At 40.3% G+C, this 17,921-nt stretch overlaps 1 protein-coding gene across 1 annotated transcript; it reads left to right on the top strand.

Annotated features, from left to right (window-relative positions):
- The first annotated feature begins 3,745 nt into the window (after nucleotides 1–3,745).
- On the top strand, nucleotides 3,746–9,054 carry LOC139463459 (uncharacterized). Its single transcript, XM_071244731.1, has 3 exons — nucleotides 3,746–3,769; nucleotides 5,982–6,117; nucleotides 8,834–9,054. The coding sequence occupies exons 1-3, from the start codon at nucleotides 3,746–3,748 to the stop codon at nucleotides 9,052–9,054; spliced, it is 381 nt and encodes a 126-aa protein (XP_071100832.1).
- Nucleotides 9,055–17,921: the final 8,867 nt, after the last annotated feature.

The raw sequence follows: 17,921 nt of genomic DNA, 5'->3' as shown, positions 1-17,921 counted from the left end.
ATGATGTCAATCTCTGGACTGTCTGGTCCAGACTCAATTATTTACAGCCTGCCATCATTTAGCTAGAATAATGTTATGTGCAGTGTGAAACAACAAACAAATCATAAAAGTTCATAAAAAAGTGTTTTTGAGAATGAACCAAATCTAGCATACTGGGTCTATGTTGGCTTTCTTAGGATGCTATGAGGTAAATCTGCTTCTGTTGATGAAGATAGGAGTTAGTGATTGGTATACCTTCTGTCTGTTTTCAATGTCTTTGTGAAGTAGTGGATCTAAGAGTCTGTGTAAGGTTGACAGCTGGAGAAGGTCTTCCACTGCTCAATACATGTTTGCTTCACACTAGAGAATTAGCATGTTCTGTATTGTATTTGTATCAGGATACATCACTGTAATCATTCCATTCCCTAAAGGTGAAGCCATGGATATATTACATGATGAAAAAGGGCACTGGTGTCCAAGTCATCGAAATTGCTGCAATTCAGTGTGCAGAGTTACGTCCCTTTGGCATGCCCGGAACCCAGGATGGGTTGAATCACAGATTTTTCTTCATTATGTTTCAAGGTTTGTTCGCACAATATCAGTGCTCAACGATTTCACCAAATTGATAAGATGTCTAAATCCTACATCCTTTCAGGATTTCCTCCCACATTAATTTGACATGTGATGAAATAGTTCAAATGATGAAATAATGAAAGGTAACAGGTAAAAGGTGATTCATTTCTTTGTTTTAGTTTTCACCTATCACCCAGTTACACTTTCCAGGTCAGGATAGATGTAGGTACTCCATGCAAGTCTTAAGAGGGACTAGATTCAGCATTGTGTGGTTACAGTGTAGTGTGACCTGGCTCTCTGTCATTATAACCCAATAAGATTGTTTCTCTCACTATCAACTGCTAGATTTTCTGGCTTGTCTTAACTTTAATTAACCCTGCAGCTGTAATATTGGATTTAAACAGTCTGACCACAAACCATTTAAACCTTGTGATCCATTTTTAATATTGTAGTTCATGTGATACATTGCCGATCAAAACAACAGTAGCAATAACCTAGAGTATAGCAAGAGAGAAGAAATGTACTGATTGATGTTGTTCAAACAGGGTATCATGTGTATGTGTTATGTTACATGTGTAATGGTTGATTATTTTTAACCTATAAGAAATGAAAAACATTGTTTTTATGTGTGTAAGATCATGACAGGTCATGTTCATATATTTGTTAAAATCATGATGATGATTGTAGTTACTGGACGGTGATGAGTATTATCATCACTATATGGATTGTTATGTTTCCTTGTTCTCCGTGTGTGTTGCCTCCATCGTGATGTGCACCACCTGTACATATGTAGAATACTGATGCTGTTGATACAGAGGTAGAGAGCGGATGTCATATTTCTGTAAATCTTGCTTTCATGGCTTCATTATTATGTAAGATAGTCAAATAATTATCGCCAAACCAGATTAAACACTGCAAACAAACTAGTGTTGGTTTTGTGATTATTATGTGTTTTATATGTCATTTTGGAAAAAGAATGAAGATTCGGCCGGGGTAGAATAGGTTTTCAGCAACCCATGCTTGCCGTAAAAGGCAACTATGCTTGTCATGAGAGGCGACTAACGGGATCAGGTGATCAAGCTCGCTGACTTGGTTGATGCATATAATCGTAACTCAATGGCATAGATCGATGCTCATGATGTCATTCACTGGATTGTCTGGTCCAGACTCCATTATTTACAGACTGCCGTCATATAGCTGGAATATTGCTGAGTGCAGCTTTAAACAACCAACGAACCATTTATATAATTAATGTCTGAGATCCTATATGAGGAACTCTTACTTGTTAGCCGGCATGAATACATTGAGGATCTTTGCACTGTTTCACCTAACAACCTTAAGGCTAAGGCTGACACACTTGGTTAAGGGGGAGGGGCACGGGTGGCCCAGTCGTGTAAGGCGCCGCGATTCGCTGTGCAGAGTTGCGTCCCTTGGGCATGCCAGAAACCTATGATTGTGGGTTCGAATCCCGGTTCGCCCCGATTATGTTTCTAGGTTTCTCAGCACCATGCCCGTGCTCGTGGGTTTCACCGAAGTGCTAAACGTCTGAGACCTGCATCACTTCGGGCTTTCCTCCCACATTAAGCTGACACGCCGCGATATAACTGGAATAAAGTTAAAGCAGCGTTAAACCCAACTCACTCACTTGGTTAAGATCAAGCTAAGGTTGCTTTGGGAAACCAGTGTAACATAAACCTATTTCTTACTTTCGTGATCCAGGTGGTTAACTGGTTAAAATGCATCAACTGGCTGATATGGTTTCTAGGTGTGAGGCATTTTGGATTGTTGCTCCTGTTATCAACCACTGGTTTGCCCTGACGTATTATTTTCAGGCCACGAGAAAGCACCATTTATTCACGCTTTTGTCCTAGAGAGGGAACCTCAACTCTTTACTGCAGTCTGCTTTGCATCAACTTTAATAAGACCAATTGTATTTTTGGTTTTAGTTTCTGATGCCAATATACTGTGAAGCTTTCCTGGTGGAAACACATAGGGGGGATATATACAGACTTCCTAATAACAAGGACAGCCTGCCTAGTCTAGTGGATATAGCGTCTGCCCGGAGAGCGAAAGGGGTTCGATCCCCGGCAGCGTCATACTAAAAGACGTTAAATTATAGTACTTGTTGTTACCTTGCCTGGCGCTCGGCATAAAGGACTGGTCGGATCGGAGTCGGTATATTGTGTCTCAGCTTGTTAAACTGCGGCATGGTATCTCAGTGGGCTAACTGTATCAAACCGGCGTTAGTCCGGGCGATCTTGGACGGGACGTAATACCCTATTTCACCCGGGAACAATTCCAATTTTAAAGCCGTTACTAAGAATGCCAGATCCGCCTTGATGCCGATCCTTTGCCTATCACAACCGGGCTTTGTCGTTACCAGAAACCTATGATCGTGGCTTCAAATGCCCGATTTGCCCAGATTTTGTTTCAAGATTTGTCAGCACCAAACCAGTGCTCGTGCATATGGGTTTCACTTATGTGCCAAACGTCAAAGATCTTACCTCAAACTCCAAGCTGACACGCCTTGATGTAACTAAAATACTGAACTCACTCATTCAAAAATGGAATTTAACTTGTTAGTCATGTACTGATGGTGTTTTATTTCCATATAAGACGGGTTCTTGAATTAGTAAGTACAGAAAGATGAGATTATCCATAATAATAATCGACCACATACATGTACACACATATCCATACTGATTTCTCGAAGAAAATACAAAATACGATAAGTGGAAATCTATATTTCTCAGGATACTTGTAATGTCATCATGTAAATGTCATTAAAGTCCTCGACACTCGAAATAGAATTACGAAATATTCGATGATTAACTGACGAAGACAGCTGCATGTTTGCTGATACTAATAACGTGAAAACAAGCCATTCTGACGATAAGGAATATAACTTACAGTAATGACAAAAATTGAAAGCGCGCTTTTCATGATATGTCATTTTTCAGTTTTATTTAGGCTTAACATCAACAGGCTGTTATAAGGAATGATATCGAGCTCGGGCACATCCCTTATCAGAAAGGCGGAAGGTATCCGACACGGCATGAAAAATCATCGGAATGTTTATGTGACGTCACTTACATTGTTTGTCGTCACAGAGAAAAGCCATGACAACTCCCGTGACGACATAGGTGACGTCACGCTTTTGTAGCGGCTTCAGTTCCTGGCGAAGCGGAAAAAAATGGACGTGAAAGAAAGCAAAAGGGTAAGGACTTCTTCCCCTATCTTTATCTACTGTAATTTATTAATACATTTGTTGACATTTGCGCTCAGATATTTGAGAAGGGCTTCTAAATTATTATTTCAGTCATTGCATCTAGATTTAGATTTTAACATTTCCAAAGATTTTTGTGATTTCATAATTTTTTTAGCATATTAGTGATCACGAGTATCTGTATCAAATCACCAATGATCTTTTGATTTTTGTTTTTGTTTTTGTCGAGATGAAATCAAGCGAAGTAAGTTAACCCTCAGTCTGCCACATTAAACAGCCTTTGTATACTATAGCTGTGCAAACATTGCGGATTGATGTCAGTTATAATACATATGTACCTTTTTATGTTGTGTCGTAAAGCGTCAAATTCCGTTTTACTCATCGAGAATTTTCCACACCATTAACGAAAATAAGTTAGGATAAATATTTGATACAAATACCAATATCGTCTTTCCCCGACTCCGTCAAAGACATAAAAATCAGACTTGACGTCAAATAAAATGGTGTCAATTTGAATATTTCATTACATTTGATGATAAAGCTACTGTTCTATTAATAATGGTGCAACATAAGTCAATACACTTGCACAATCAGGAGAATGTTGGAATCCAATGACTCATTTATATGTTAGATAGGGCCATCCATTTTGCTATTACTTCCATTTTTATTTCATCATGTCTTATGTTTTGTTTTATATCTAACATATACAGTTTCAATATCGATATTTGTGTTGGAATAGCTTAGTTCCTCGTGAAGAAAACATCACGAACATGTATTGTCCTTATCCACATCAACGCATGGCAGAGTTATGCCCCCCTTTCTTTGTACGTGCGTAACCTCTGTCGTCTTTTGACGTCATAGAGGAAAATCAGTTTTCATCATTTACGGCCTATCTGCCAACAGAGGGCGCTGGTAGTCTTTTTCTGGACTTGTATTGAATGTATAACGTTATAAATAAGCATACAAATCCATTTCATCCATTAACACCATCAGATGGCAAATTTAATATTTTACATATCTGCGTAATTTTATAGCCGTAGGTACATCCAGTGCCGTGCGATCACAGTTCTCGCGCAACCTTAACTTTTCAAATCTAATCAAAATGTGCATCAGAAAGAAAATGACAAAAAAATATTTTTTTTAGGCATTCAGCGTGTCAAGGTCCAAAGACGCAACCATGATACATACCCCTACCAAATACATCACCATCGAATAACCATTCTTGTTTGTTTAATGTTTAGCCACAACATTATCAAACATGGGTGTATATTTTGCACGTCGTTCATTATATAGGGCCTGTAAAGGCCTAGAGTATTCAGCTGAAAACAGGTGCATGTCAAAACAATACAGCAAGTAGAGTCACCACAGACCATCAAAAGAATAGAAGATGTTTTGAAAAATAAAAATATGTTCCAGGAAAACGTCCCGAAATAACTTCTGCTTACATTTAACTGAACTTGTTGGATGTTCTGAAAAATAGTGATGAAGGCCAAAACAATCTTTTATAGGCTCGTCCTCTCAGAGAATCGTTTTTGTCTTGGAGCGCTGATTGAAAAATATTCTCAAATACATCTCAAACAAAAGTTACAAATGTGGTTGACTATGTGTGTGGGACCCGTAAAGATGCGGCGTTGGACAGATGCGGGGATACGCATGGTGCAGCTATTGTGCAGTGATGACCCTCATAAAAGTTCAGATCCGGGGTAGAATAGGTCTTCAGCAACCCATGCTTACCATGGCGACTATGCTTGTCGTAAGAGCTAACGGGATCGGGATCGAGTGGTCAGGCTCGCTGACTTGGTTGATGCATGTCATCGATCCCAATTGCGTGGATCGATGCTCATGATATCAATCACTGGATTGTCTGGTCCAGACTCGATTATTGACGGCTTTAAACAACAAACGAACACACACAAAACAAAGGACTATATGTGATTGTAACGGATATTGACACGTTTTAGCATGGTGCCGCATACTCTTCTTAACTACAGTAAACTACGTTTATAACGAACACGCTTATAACGAACTGACGGATATAACGAACCTACTTCTAGTCCCGACCATTTGTTGTCTATATGCTGTATGTATGCTTATAACGAACTACGGTTATTACGAACTAAAATTAGTGGCCCCCTCGAGTTCGTTATAACCGTAGTCAACTGTACGTGCATTTAGGAACATACATCTTTACATTACTGCACAGGAGATCTTCTCTCCCCGTCCGGTCTTCGACTACAGTGAAACCCTGCGGTTTTGGAAGAGAAGAGAGGGGAGGCTGGTGCCAGACTTTGTCCTCAGGGCTTTCATGGCAGCCGGAGATGAAATTAGAGTTCGAGAAGGTAACTAAGGAATGACAATTAATGGAACTTGCATATTAGTTTGTTCCAGGTAGTGAATGAATGAGTGAATGAGTGAGAAGCTAGAATCACACACCTGTACCTGCACCACGTGAAACGGGTCTAATATAATAAAGTCTTATGACGTCATTCCTTTATCAATTGCCACCAATGACGTCATATTGAAAGGGACATAAGCCATGGTGTGTTTATTATGGAAGTAGAAATGTGGTAAATGTGAAAAATATAAACCGATTTAATGAACAAAATAACTTAGTTACTTGTGATATTTGTATTGTTTGGGCTCTGAAACTACTGGATAAATACTTTTCATGCTGAAAAAGTACAAGGAAAATTTAATTTTCGCGTGAACTTGCCCATTTAGGCCTACCTTTAGAATACAGTACCACAAACTTTTCAAACACGTGATCATACACTATGACGTAATTTGTATATTTTGTTGCCAGTCACACCGGCGAAACAATGTCCTGTGACGTCGGGGCCCGAGGTTATAAAAAAAATTTCGTGCTCAACTCAGTTTCGTGCTCAAATACATGATCATGCTCAAGTTCGTCGAATTTGAGCATGAAATCGTACTCAGGGAAGTTTTATGACCTCGGGGCCAGGGGTCATCGCGTGTGCATAAGCTCCTCCCAGTGATCTATCATCTCTACACACAATGTCATTGAATACGCCCTGCGGTGTTGAGAGTTTTGAGTATTTGTTTACTAATTATAGCCTGCGGCGGCGCATTTTAAAGGAAGCGCTAGTTTACGAAAATACTTTTATTTTTTATATATTTTTATTTCGTTTTTCTCGCAATTGAAGTGGATAAAATGGTTCTAAATGGGAACATATATACATATATTATTTTTTCGGTGCATTAATTTTCATTATTATGCACAAGAATGCAGTTTATTAGGGATATTATATTGGCGCTGAACACATCCAAATGTCGCCAGTGTTAGGGTAGGTTACCCCGAACTCTATCCTCAGCCCTTGGATCACCTTTACGATAAATCACCCCTTTACGACCATTAGGGTTAGGAACCCGTTTAGTGGCTATTAGATTATCCGAAGTCTATCCTTAACCCTTGGATCCCCTTTACGACCAATCACCCCTTCACGATCATTAGGGTTAGGTACTCTTTAGTGGCTTTTACAGATTATATAGCGGCTCCTAATATTCTTCACTCAAAAACGTCGAGTGAAAAGGATGAAATGGTTTTGTGTCGAATATTTTGGCTACTGGAAACTGTCCTGGAACATTCACACAAGCCACTTTCACCGGCTACATTTTTTCAGTACTGATTCAAAAGGGAACTCACCGTTGTGTCGTCACTAGTCATGCTTATTGCCTTATTCCTCCCTCGTTCCTTACTATTATCCATATCATCCTTACAGTGTTCACTACCACTCTTTTCTGTCACAAAAATCACCCGACGAATTATTAAATACCATATCATTCATGCGTACTCGCGAGTTCGACGTCTGACGTCTGACGCCTGGAGCCGTTTTCAGTTCGCGGCATATCGGCTCATTCCTCACCACTCGGTATCTTGTAGATTACGGAATGGGACGAGTGTGCCGAATGGCATCGGGATCATTCGTAAGTGTCCGTAGACTAAAGTTACGAGACACCATGCCTACCCGTAACCTTCGTAAGTGTCCGTCACCTATTCGACCCTTTTCGTTCAGTTCCGTAACGTCATAGGCATGATTAGGTAAATTTGCTCTAAGTTTAACAGCTCAGTCGGTTAGATGTCAGGCTAACGCGAGTTCGCGTCCGACGGATTCTCACAAAAACTGGTTTGCTTGTCTTGAGACATGTGACCTACGGCAGAGATCGTCCTCACGAGAAGTTGTGGTATCCTATAACGTTATCACAATGGCCTGTTACTAATGGAATCTGGACCAGACAAACCACACACTGAAAAACATGAACACTTCACAAGACGTGGAGGCTGCCCTGACGACAAATATGATAACCAACTGATAACCAATTGTTTTACATTAGAGTGAGTGAGTATGGTTTTACGCCGCTTGTAGCAATATTCCATTTATATCACGGCGGGGGACACAAGCTTCCCAATTTGTTCCCATGCGGGGAATCGAACCCGGGTCTTCGGCGTGACGAGCGAACGCTTTAACCAACAGGCTACCCCCGACTCTTCTGCATTGGAATATCCACGTTCTTGTTCTAATCCTACAATTTACCCCGTATTTCGAATTCCAAGTATCCCTTCGTTATATCCAAAATTTGATATTCACTAGTATAGACAATATTTATGTACATTGGCAAAACGTGCACATCGGTTTTTAAGTTTATACCTCGAAAAACTCATAAATATATTGAAATCAATTCTTATAAATATTAACCTCACAAACTCGTTATCTAATTTTTAACAAGCTCAAAACTGTAGACAACGATACGAAATCCGTTGCCTCGCTCAGCCACACCATATAACACAAGCCCCGCCCATTCTGTTATCAGCCAATCAGGGAACAGTAGTCCGCTAGGGTTTTACATGACCACAAATTATTGCTTGGTGAGCCAATCAAATTCCATGGAATCACTCTCAATCCATTTATATAATAATAGTCAATGTCATTGCAGCAGGTTTAATATTATCAACGTCTTATAAAACTATTAATATTTAAATATATCCGACTCCGTTTATCTGAAGTCGAATGTATTGAAACACCCGGTCTTTTACAGAGCTTCATGGACAAAACGGCAGATCCATTTCAGGTGGCTCCCCTAAATACGCCTTGACCTTGCTGTGGTGGTCAGTGACAATCCTTTTTCTGAGCGGGCTGCTGTGTTTGATGATGTCGGATAGATTCGTCCCAAACCTCTTCGCAGAAGACTGCAACTGCCACAGCGTCTTCGAGGTCCTCGGTTGGGATATCATGGGATCACTGCCCGATATGTTGTAAATTTCGAAGTGTACATTCGGATTATAGGACTGTATGAAATACAATTATTGACATATTTGTTTTTCTCAACGTCAATAACAAGTGTTTCGAAAAATGGGAATTGATCATGTAAAGCGTATTTTTAAAGGATGTATTTACAGACCCGTGAAGTTCCGGGGTAGAATAGGTCTTCAGCAACCCATGTTTGCCGTAAAAGGTGACTTTGCTTGTCGTAAGAGGCGACTAACGGGATCGGGTGGTGATGCATGTCATCGATCCCAATTGCGTGGATCGATGCTCCTGATGTGATTCACTGGATTGTCTGGTCCAGGCTCGATTATTTTTCAGACCGCCGTCGTATAGCTGGAATATTGCCGAGTGCGGCGTTAAACAACAAAAAAAACAAAACATGTCTACAACCAGCGTTTACAATAATTCTAATATAATGTTGTCTTTTTGACATTTTTTACTATTTTTACTATTATTCACCCGTTATATTTTTCTCTCGTATATTTTATCATTTTAACAGATCTATTGTGTGCATATATCACGTCTAATGTATCTCAAATAAACGACTTTTAGTGTTGAAACGGCCCCTTGTGTTTCGTGTGTCTGTGTCAACATGATGACTGGATGAGTACAATACATAATTGATGCTGCCTCCTCATCTCCATCCTTGCTGTTGTGTCTGGTATATAAGTAAACAGACCCTGATCGATTGCGAATTCATTGTATGGTAGGATATGGTGATATTGATCGAGTAAAAGCTTTATGGAAACTACCACAGTGAATGAGTATAACGTTGCAGTCGGTGCTTATCCAGCCAATTGGCGGCATCCTTTGAAAACTCATCTTCACCAGGCAAGGGAGTTAACAGACTGTAAAAGTCCAGTTTCCACCCTTGCCGAGCTTCGCTGGAATTTCTGGGCTCGATCGTAGCGCCACCAGTGGCTATTGCGGGTTATGTCTCTTCTATGTCCCTCCTACTGACCAAACAGGTTCCACCTCTCATATCACAAACTAAATGGCGGCGCCCTGTCAAGACGATCAATTAAATCAGTAATCAAGATTTATATTTTAATAAAACGGGCCTTTCTTTGCAAAGTGCATCAAATCCAGCGAGAACCTTGATTAGAAACATGAAAGGATTTGGAGAATATCTGTTGACGCCGAGTTGGCGGAACACATGCTTCACAAATCTGGCAATCGACCGAACTCTGCGCGGCAGTTTACGAACCGGATGTCGATTTGGTTACGCGATTTTGATTGGACTATGCATAGACTCGTTAGTCCAGCCAAAATGTAACTCCATAATCCCAGCCTAATTCGGCAAGGGTGGAAACTGGACTTTTGGAGTCAGTTAACTCCTTGCCTCGGGAAGATGGTAATCACTCCATTGTGAAGCGCCACGCCAGTGGTTGATAGCATGAACAACGAAACCACGGGCTACTGATATATAGGATCAGTGAGGTCAGATATATTGTGACAACCCGAGGCAAAAAAACAGCTTAATGTCAATTTCGATAATCGAATGACTGACTCATTTTATACAGGTCCAAATAACAATACGATTTTCACAATGGTGTTAGAATACATGTTATTCCTCTTTAACAGAGCTCAGTGAAAATGGAGAGCAGTGTTTTGGAGTGGTTTACAGTTACCATAATACAAAATGTTATAGCTAAGATTACAAGAATATTTCTCCTTGAGACCGAGTGAGTGAGTGAATGACTTGAGTTTAACTCCGCTTTGAAATCTCTTTCTCAGTGTGTAAGCTTATTTTGAGAGGAAATGGACACAGTTCCTTAAACATTTTCCATTTTGTATACGACACAGGATCAAAATCGAGGTGAATCTTGGATTCGAACCCCGCGGCAAAGGGATACAACTCTGCGCTGTTGCATGTTGCGGAACCTTAGACAGCTGGTCTAACCTTGCAGACTTTTTCTCACTCGAATAGATTCCTTCGATGCTGTTCGAAAGACATGCTTTGTAATAAAGCTTTGGGATTAATCAGGACACATTACACGGGGAATTGTGTTTTAATAATGATATAATGAACCACAGTAACAGGAACGAGTACCCATTTGATTAAATTTGACTAAGTACTTATACTCGTCTAGGCTAGAAGTACAACCTGATGTTACCATGTGATTTCAAACTTGAAACGCCGAGGGTAGCCCTGTAATCAGGTCGTACAGAACTATATTATGAAATCAGTAAATGACAACATAATACACTATTATAAGGGTAACGCTATTTTTTGGGGCATTATCATTTGTAGAAGCCCGAGGTTTTCCATTAACTGCCCGACGAAGGAGGGCAGTTGAATAGACCGAGGCTATAGCTATAAATCCAGACAGCAACACTCTGTTAGGTTTACGCTCCAACCAGACAAAGTCTGTCGGGTTTGCTTACAAACACAAGGGAAAGTAACTCTAAATTCCCTCACTCTCTGCCGCTTACTGCACTGGACATTTTACCATCGTACAATAAGTACGAATGATCTTACAACTATCTCTTTCTACCACATAACATTGGTATAAATAATATGGTTATATGTTCCAGGGAAGAAATAAACTGAAGCAATAATAAGTTTTTTGCGCTTTCTCGCATAGGGTACTTTGGAGCTTTGACTTCGAGATACGCGTGTATTCGAGATAAGTGGAGCCAAAGAAAGTGTGTACAGCCAACGCCCTTTATCTCGCGTTGTATGAGTTTGTAAGACTGTTCACTTTATCCAGCCTGTCACGTATAATGAAAACTGCAGTGGATAGCTAGTGGATGATGCGTTCGCTCGACCTGCCGGTGACCCAAGTTCAATTCTACACATGGTGCACTATCTATGGCACCCCCGTCATGATATATTTGTGATACTGATAAAACGCAACCCAGTCACAATAACTGGCCATTCCTGACGAAACAATCTTATGGAAACTCTGAAAGAAATTTTCGGGGTTTTTTATGCTCCAGAGACACAAAGTCAATTCTATTGATTGCTGCATCCCATCCTTCTGCAATCTCAAATTTACACACACAAAATATATTTGATACGGAAAACATCTTGACATTTCGTTTGTAAACATTATGCCGGGGACATAACATAAGGTAAGTTTTGGTTATGCTTCATAGACACAAAGTCAATTCTATTGATTGCTGAATCCCATCCTTCTGTAAACTCAAACTTGGAAAAAATATATATCTGATACGGAATACATCGTGACATTTCGTTTGTAAACATTATGCCGAGGATATACATCCAATGAAAACATTATTGATTATTTTTATGTTATTTTCCAATTATTATTTTTTTACAAAGTGAATTATTTATTGAGATTGATTTATGCTGTCCCTAGGGTATATATTGAGTTGGGTATCCTGTCAATACAGGTGCTCATCTATGGTCTATTAATCCTGTATAGTGAGTCGGAGACTTTCAAGGGTGGAGATGACTGAGTATGGATGAAATGTCAAGACGTTGTTCAAACGCAGGAAAGCTGGTGCACTCACTGGGACAGGCCACGTCTTCAGCTTATCCTTACGTACGTTCTACATTAACAAATGCTGCTGCTGAAACAACAACGGGTGTGAAACGACAGCTGTGACAACTACAGCATACCATGCTTCGGTGTTGTCGACGATGTCGCTGTTGCCGAAAATGGTAAGAATATCTTTGAGAAGAATGGAGATGAATTGTGACATGGTACAGTATGCTAACGTGGTTTAAATGTTTTGTCCGTTACTGTATGGGTAATGGCAGTTAATTCCGTTTATCTTCAGACGCATATACACTGCGGAGCAAAAGAAGGTATACGCTCATGTTTGATGGTGACTTAAATGAAACAAACAAGGAATAGTTGTTCACTGGTGATGTATTTGATGCGGGGATCAATGTAGTGTTTTGGACCTTCATTTTGCAGTGTTTTTTGCGACTGTGTTCAGCCTATAGTAACGTTTTGACAGCGTTTGTATTGTTTTGTCCAAAACAAGTTTCAAGTGTAAACTATCATTTGCCATTCAGTTTATATTATAGGTACATATTTGAAAAAAAGAGATGTAGAATGTTGACTTCGTAACTCCGAAATCGTAATGTAAAATAACGAGAGAATGTTGAGCCAGAAGATATTGCTAAATGTTGTCCAAGATTTTGTTTAACGTTAAAAAGACGAGCCATTTCCGCTTTGTGTATTATGGATAGATTTGAGGGTGTGATGTACTGTGAGTTTTATCCAGCCGCGTTGTGAAAGAGCAATAAATAATGTCGTTCTGGGACCCAGGGGATTAACGGGGAAGTTAACATATACTGGGCCAGGGTTCATTTTCTTTAGAGAAACAATTTAGCCATTTTAAAAAATGAGCTAGCATTACTGTTTGAACCATCTTCTCGAAGCAAGCGTGTCCAGTAGCCTCTATCAAAGTTTAGTTTTCACCCTTGCCATTTCAAATATACTTTTCTGTGCTAAAACATGAGCAAAGTATCGCACATATCGTTAGTCCAATCAGAAACCGTTTACAAAGTCAACTCTGAAAACGTGTCGGCTGCTTTGGCCACGGCAATCGCCTGTCGAGATTATTCCAAACATTTATGGAAGATAAATATTTTGGAAGTGGTTCAAAGTTTTAATCATCCCACTCAATATTTGAGAGCACACTGAGGTGCAACTTTTTTACCTCTATGTGCAGTGTTACTTGATACTGTGTATTCTTTATTCCTCCATTATCGTAAGAGCGAAATGCGGCAGTAATCTGTAATTTGTCTGTCAGCCATGAAGTCGTCTAATCGTTGTTGCGTTGTTTCTTTGAATAGATAAGAGGTCGCCTTCTGCCTCAGCAATTTCGGCTGACCTGTCCCTCTTTACGAGTTTGGTATTCACAGAATGTCTGTTTTTGTAACGTTCTGATCGACCAAGTCGTCTGCCATATAGTAGTCATCTTTGTGAAGCCATTTAAACAAAGAACAACGATCTGATTGGATATTGCGTTTTCAGCGCAAGGGAAACAACTTGTGTTCTACATGGGCCACGTTTGAGGAAAGCAAAATAGGCTTGAAATGGCAAGTGTGAAAACTAGGCTTTGGTGTAGGTTAGTAGACACTCTTGCCCCGGGAAGATCTGTTTAAACAGACACCTTAAATAGAAATAGCGGCAACATATTGTTACCCACTGCATGATCTACTATGTCTGGTTCCACTGAAAATGTGCCGGGGTTTTATCTTTACGATGCAAACCTTTGGGGGATTATGTCTTTATTCGTAATTTATATGGCAGATACAGTGTGTACATATTCCATAGTTTGGTAGGTCTCTGCTGGATATCTTTGGAAGGCCTGATCTTAAGGAATTAGATAACATCTTGCGCTAAGGAAGCAGTGAACAATTAGACACCATTTTCCCGAGGCAACGAAGTTTACTGACTTTAAAAGTCCAATTTCAACCCTTGCCGAACTAGGCTGGTGTTATGGAGTTTTATGCACAGTCCAATCAAAATCGCGTAACGAAATTGACATCCGGTAGATTTCCGTCGATTGCAGGATTTGCAAAGCACGTGTAACGCCAACTCGGCGTATGGTATTTTCCAAATCTTTTCATGTTTTTAATCAAGGTGCTGACGTGATCTGATGCACTTCTCGATGTAAGATCCTTTTTATCACAATTATAGATCTTGATTATCGACCAGATCGTATTGACTGGGCGCCGCCATTTTGTTTGAAGCAAATACATGTGATATGAGACGTGGAATCTGATTGGTCAATAAGAGAGACATAGAAGGGACATAACTCGTAATACCTACGATCGAGCCCAGAAATTCCTGCCAAGTTCGGCAAGGGTGGAATCAACACTTTCATAGCCAGTTAACTCCCTAGCGCCTGGCGACGATGTGAGACACATCCTGCTGATGGCCATGGCTGTGTTGGACGTTTACCACTCTGATGGAAGCACCGGTATGTCTATGGTGGTGAGAATCCTATTATTGGATGAACAACAGCATCTGATTCTGGCACGACATTTACCAACATCTTCTTTCTGCATCAGCATTATCTTTGCGATGTATTGTTGTATAACTCAGCTCGAGCTTGTAACACAAGAGCATACATATAATATATATACTGATTTTGAGTTCAGGGCCACGATATTGTTCAAGGCCTCTCAGTCATGTAAAGCGAAAGAATACATCAGTGGTCAAAATTTTCCTGACGTAAAAAGAAAACTGATTTCTGCCTGAACGTCATGGAGCATCTATTTATAGTTCGTTATCGATCTGGATTAAGCCTTATGCTATGTCTTTATGGCGTGTGACGTTTACGGCGCATGAACAAAAAGATTCTAAATAGATGTCAGTTCTAATTTCAAACGATTTGGTAAGAAACAATACACATGTTTATACAAGAAGATACCGCTAGTATCAAGAGCATTAAACAACGAGATAAATACTGCAATTCTTACGTTAATAAAATAACTATGTTGCATACAGATAATGCCAAGCCCACCTGGCTATTGGTAACACAAACGGACGGACAGAGGAACGTATACACATTGAAATTAGATTTGACCAAAACCATACAAACGCTATTAAAACGTTACTAGGCTGACAACAGTCGTCGAAACACATCAAACGTTAGGTCCAAAACACAACTATGACACCCGCATGAAATACATCACAATTGCTATGACCATTTCCGGTTTGTGTTTTTTATGGCCACCATCAACTATGGGTGTATTCCTTCTTTTGCCCGGCAGTTTATATATAGTTGGATGATGATTAAATATTATTTACAAAACCCCTTTAATACATTCTAAATAAAGTAAAAGCTAAGAGTTGTTGTAAAGCTGGATGTGTACTGTTAAAACGTTTGTAACGTAAATCTGTATAGAAGAAGCAATCAAGTAAGAAGTTGACTTTATAATTATTTTCTATCACAGTTTGTTCCTTCGATTCAGTGCAGAACTAATACATTCTGTCATTTAACGGTGTATGGGACTTGGAGTATCTGCCTGGCTCAATTGCTAAGGGGATGTTGCCGCACCTGACAACAATTGACGATGATCCCAGTGTTTGACAGATCTTGCACAGTCACTCACTTCTGATTCACTCTTGTACTGCCTGTATGTACGTAGCTTGTTGCCGTTAGGTTTGTCCTGGCCATCCCATCCCTTCAACACACTATTCACTAAGAGGGACTACATGTTTCACGAACGGGTACCGATTCCTGACCTAGGGTTTTCCATTGTAAATAGTTAGAGTTTTTTGTGTGTTATTAGGGTAATCTTCAACAGGTAGATAGACACACACCATGTCATCTCAGTTAACAGGCGAAGAAAGAGATTTTGGAATGACTTGAATCAGTTTGTTTGTATTGTCAGTTGACCCCAGCCTAGACTTCCTTCAGGCTGATGTTACGGGAGTCCATTACTATCGGGATCGGGATTGTCAGTTGACCCAAGCCTAGACTTCCTTCAGACTGATGTTACGGGAGTCCATTACTATCGGGATCGGGATTGTCAGTTGACCCCAGCCTAGACTTCCTTCAGACTGGTGTTACGGGAGTCCATTACTATCGGGATCAGGATTGTCAGTTGACCCCAGCCTAGACTTCCTTCAGACTGGTGTTACGGGAGTCCATTACTATCGGGATCAGGATTGTCAGTTGACCCCAGCCTAGACTTCCTCCAGACTGATGTTACGGGAGTCCATTACTATCGGGATCGGGATTGTCAGTTGACCCCAGCCTAGACTTCCTTCAGGCTGATGTTACGGGAGTCCATTACTATCGGGATCGGGATTGTCAGTTGACCCCAGCCTAGACTTCCTTCAGACTGATGTTACGGGAGTCCATTACTATCGGGATCGGGATTGTCAGTTGACCCCAGCCTAGACTTCCTTCAGACTGATGTTACGGGAGTTCATTACTATCGGGATCGGGATCGTGGGTTCGAATCCCAGGTTCGCCCTGATTGTGTTTGTAAGCTTGTCAGCACTTTCTACCGCGGAGTTTCACCAGAGGTGCGAAAAATCTGCATCACTTCCCACATCATTCTGACCGCAGTGCTATATATAATATAAGCAGTGTGATGCAATTTGATTGCAGCGATATCTACAATGTAAATATCGCTTGTTCTCACCCAAGCGATATCTCCTGTGCGAGCCAATTTTGGATGATAAATAATAGACTGCATGTTCAAAGCGATTTTAAGAAACTGACTCACTCACTCACTCACGGCAAGGCTGATTTTGTGCATGGTGATTCCCAGCGAATTGCGGGTGCCTTATTGACGTCGGGGCCACCATAGGTTAAGATGGATGTTTGGGGGATTAGCGAAGGTACTGAAGGCGATGTAGTGGCCATGATTCTGAGGGTTTGACCATTCTTTGCATTGCTTACTTCCTCCAGCCTCAAGCTAGATATTTTCTCTCGCCTCACACTAGATAAGGACTTTTACACGTTACCCAGGTGCCTTACGTGACAACTAACGGGAGAGTGAAGCTGTACAGTTTAACAATACCCCAGCATTAGGACGTGATGACGCTTTCATAGAGGCCATTGTAGTGACTTAATACATTTTTATCCTCTTCAAAACAACATTCATTTTAAGAAACTAGATCATTATTCGAACCGAAAGTTGATCTTTCTGCTGTGTAATGGGTTTTTGTTTTGTTTTTATGTGTGGTGGATTTATTTAGGTTTCCTATTTAATATTATAATTATGGCCAATTAAAGAATTAAATCTATTTAAGTCTCTTATGATGACTATCATATTTGTATTCTATTTATGACAACATTTATGACACTTCCATTTGTAAGGCTACCGTTTATCCAACTGACGGTGCTTAGCAGCAAAAGTCGAAGTCAGACAAGCTGCTTAAGTGGTAGAAGTTGTCAAATTTAAGCTA

Source organism: Haliotis cracherodii, unplaced genomic scaffold (assembly GCF_022045235.1).
Source record: "Haliotis cracherodii isolate W230 unplaced genomic scaffold, xgHalCrac1.p SCAF_1, whole genome shotgun sequence".
Lineage (NCBI taxonomy): Eukaryota > Metazoa > Mollusca > Gastropoda > Lepetellida > Haliotidae > Haliotis > Haliotis cracherodii.
This window is presented reverse-complemented; position numbering and strand designations above follow the sequence as displayed.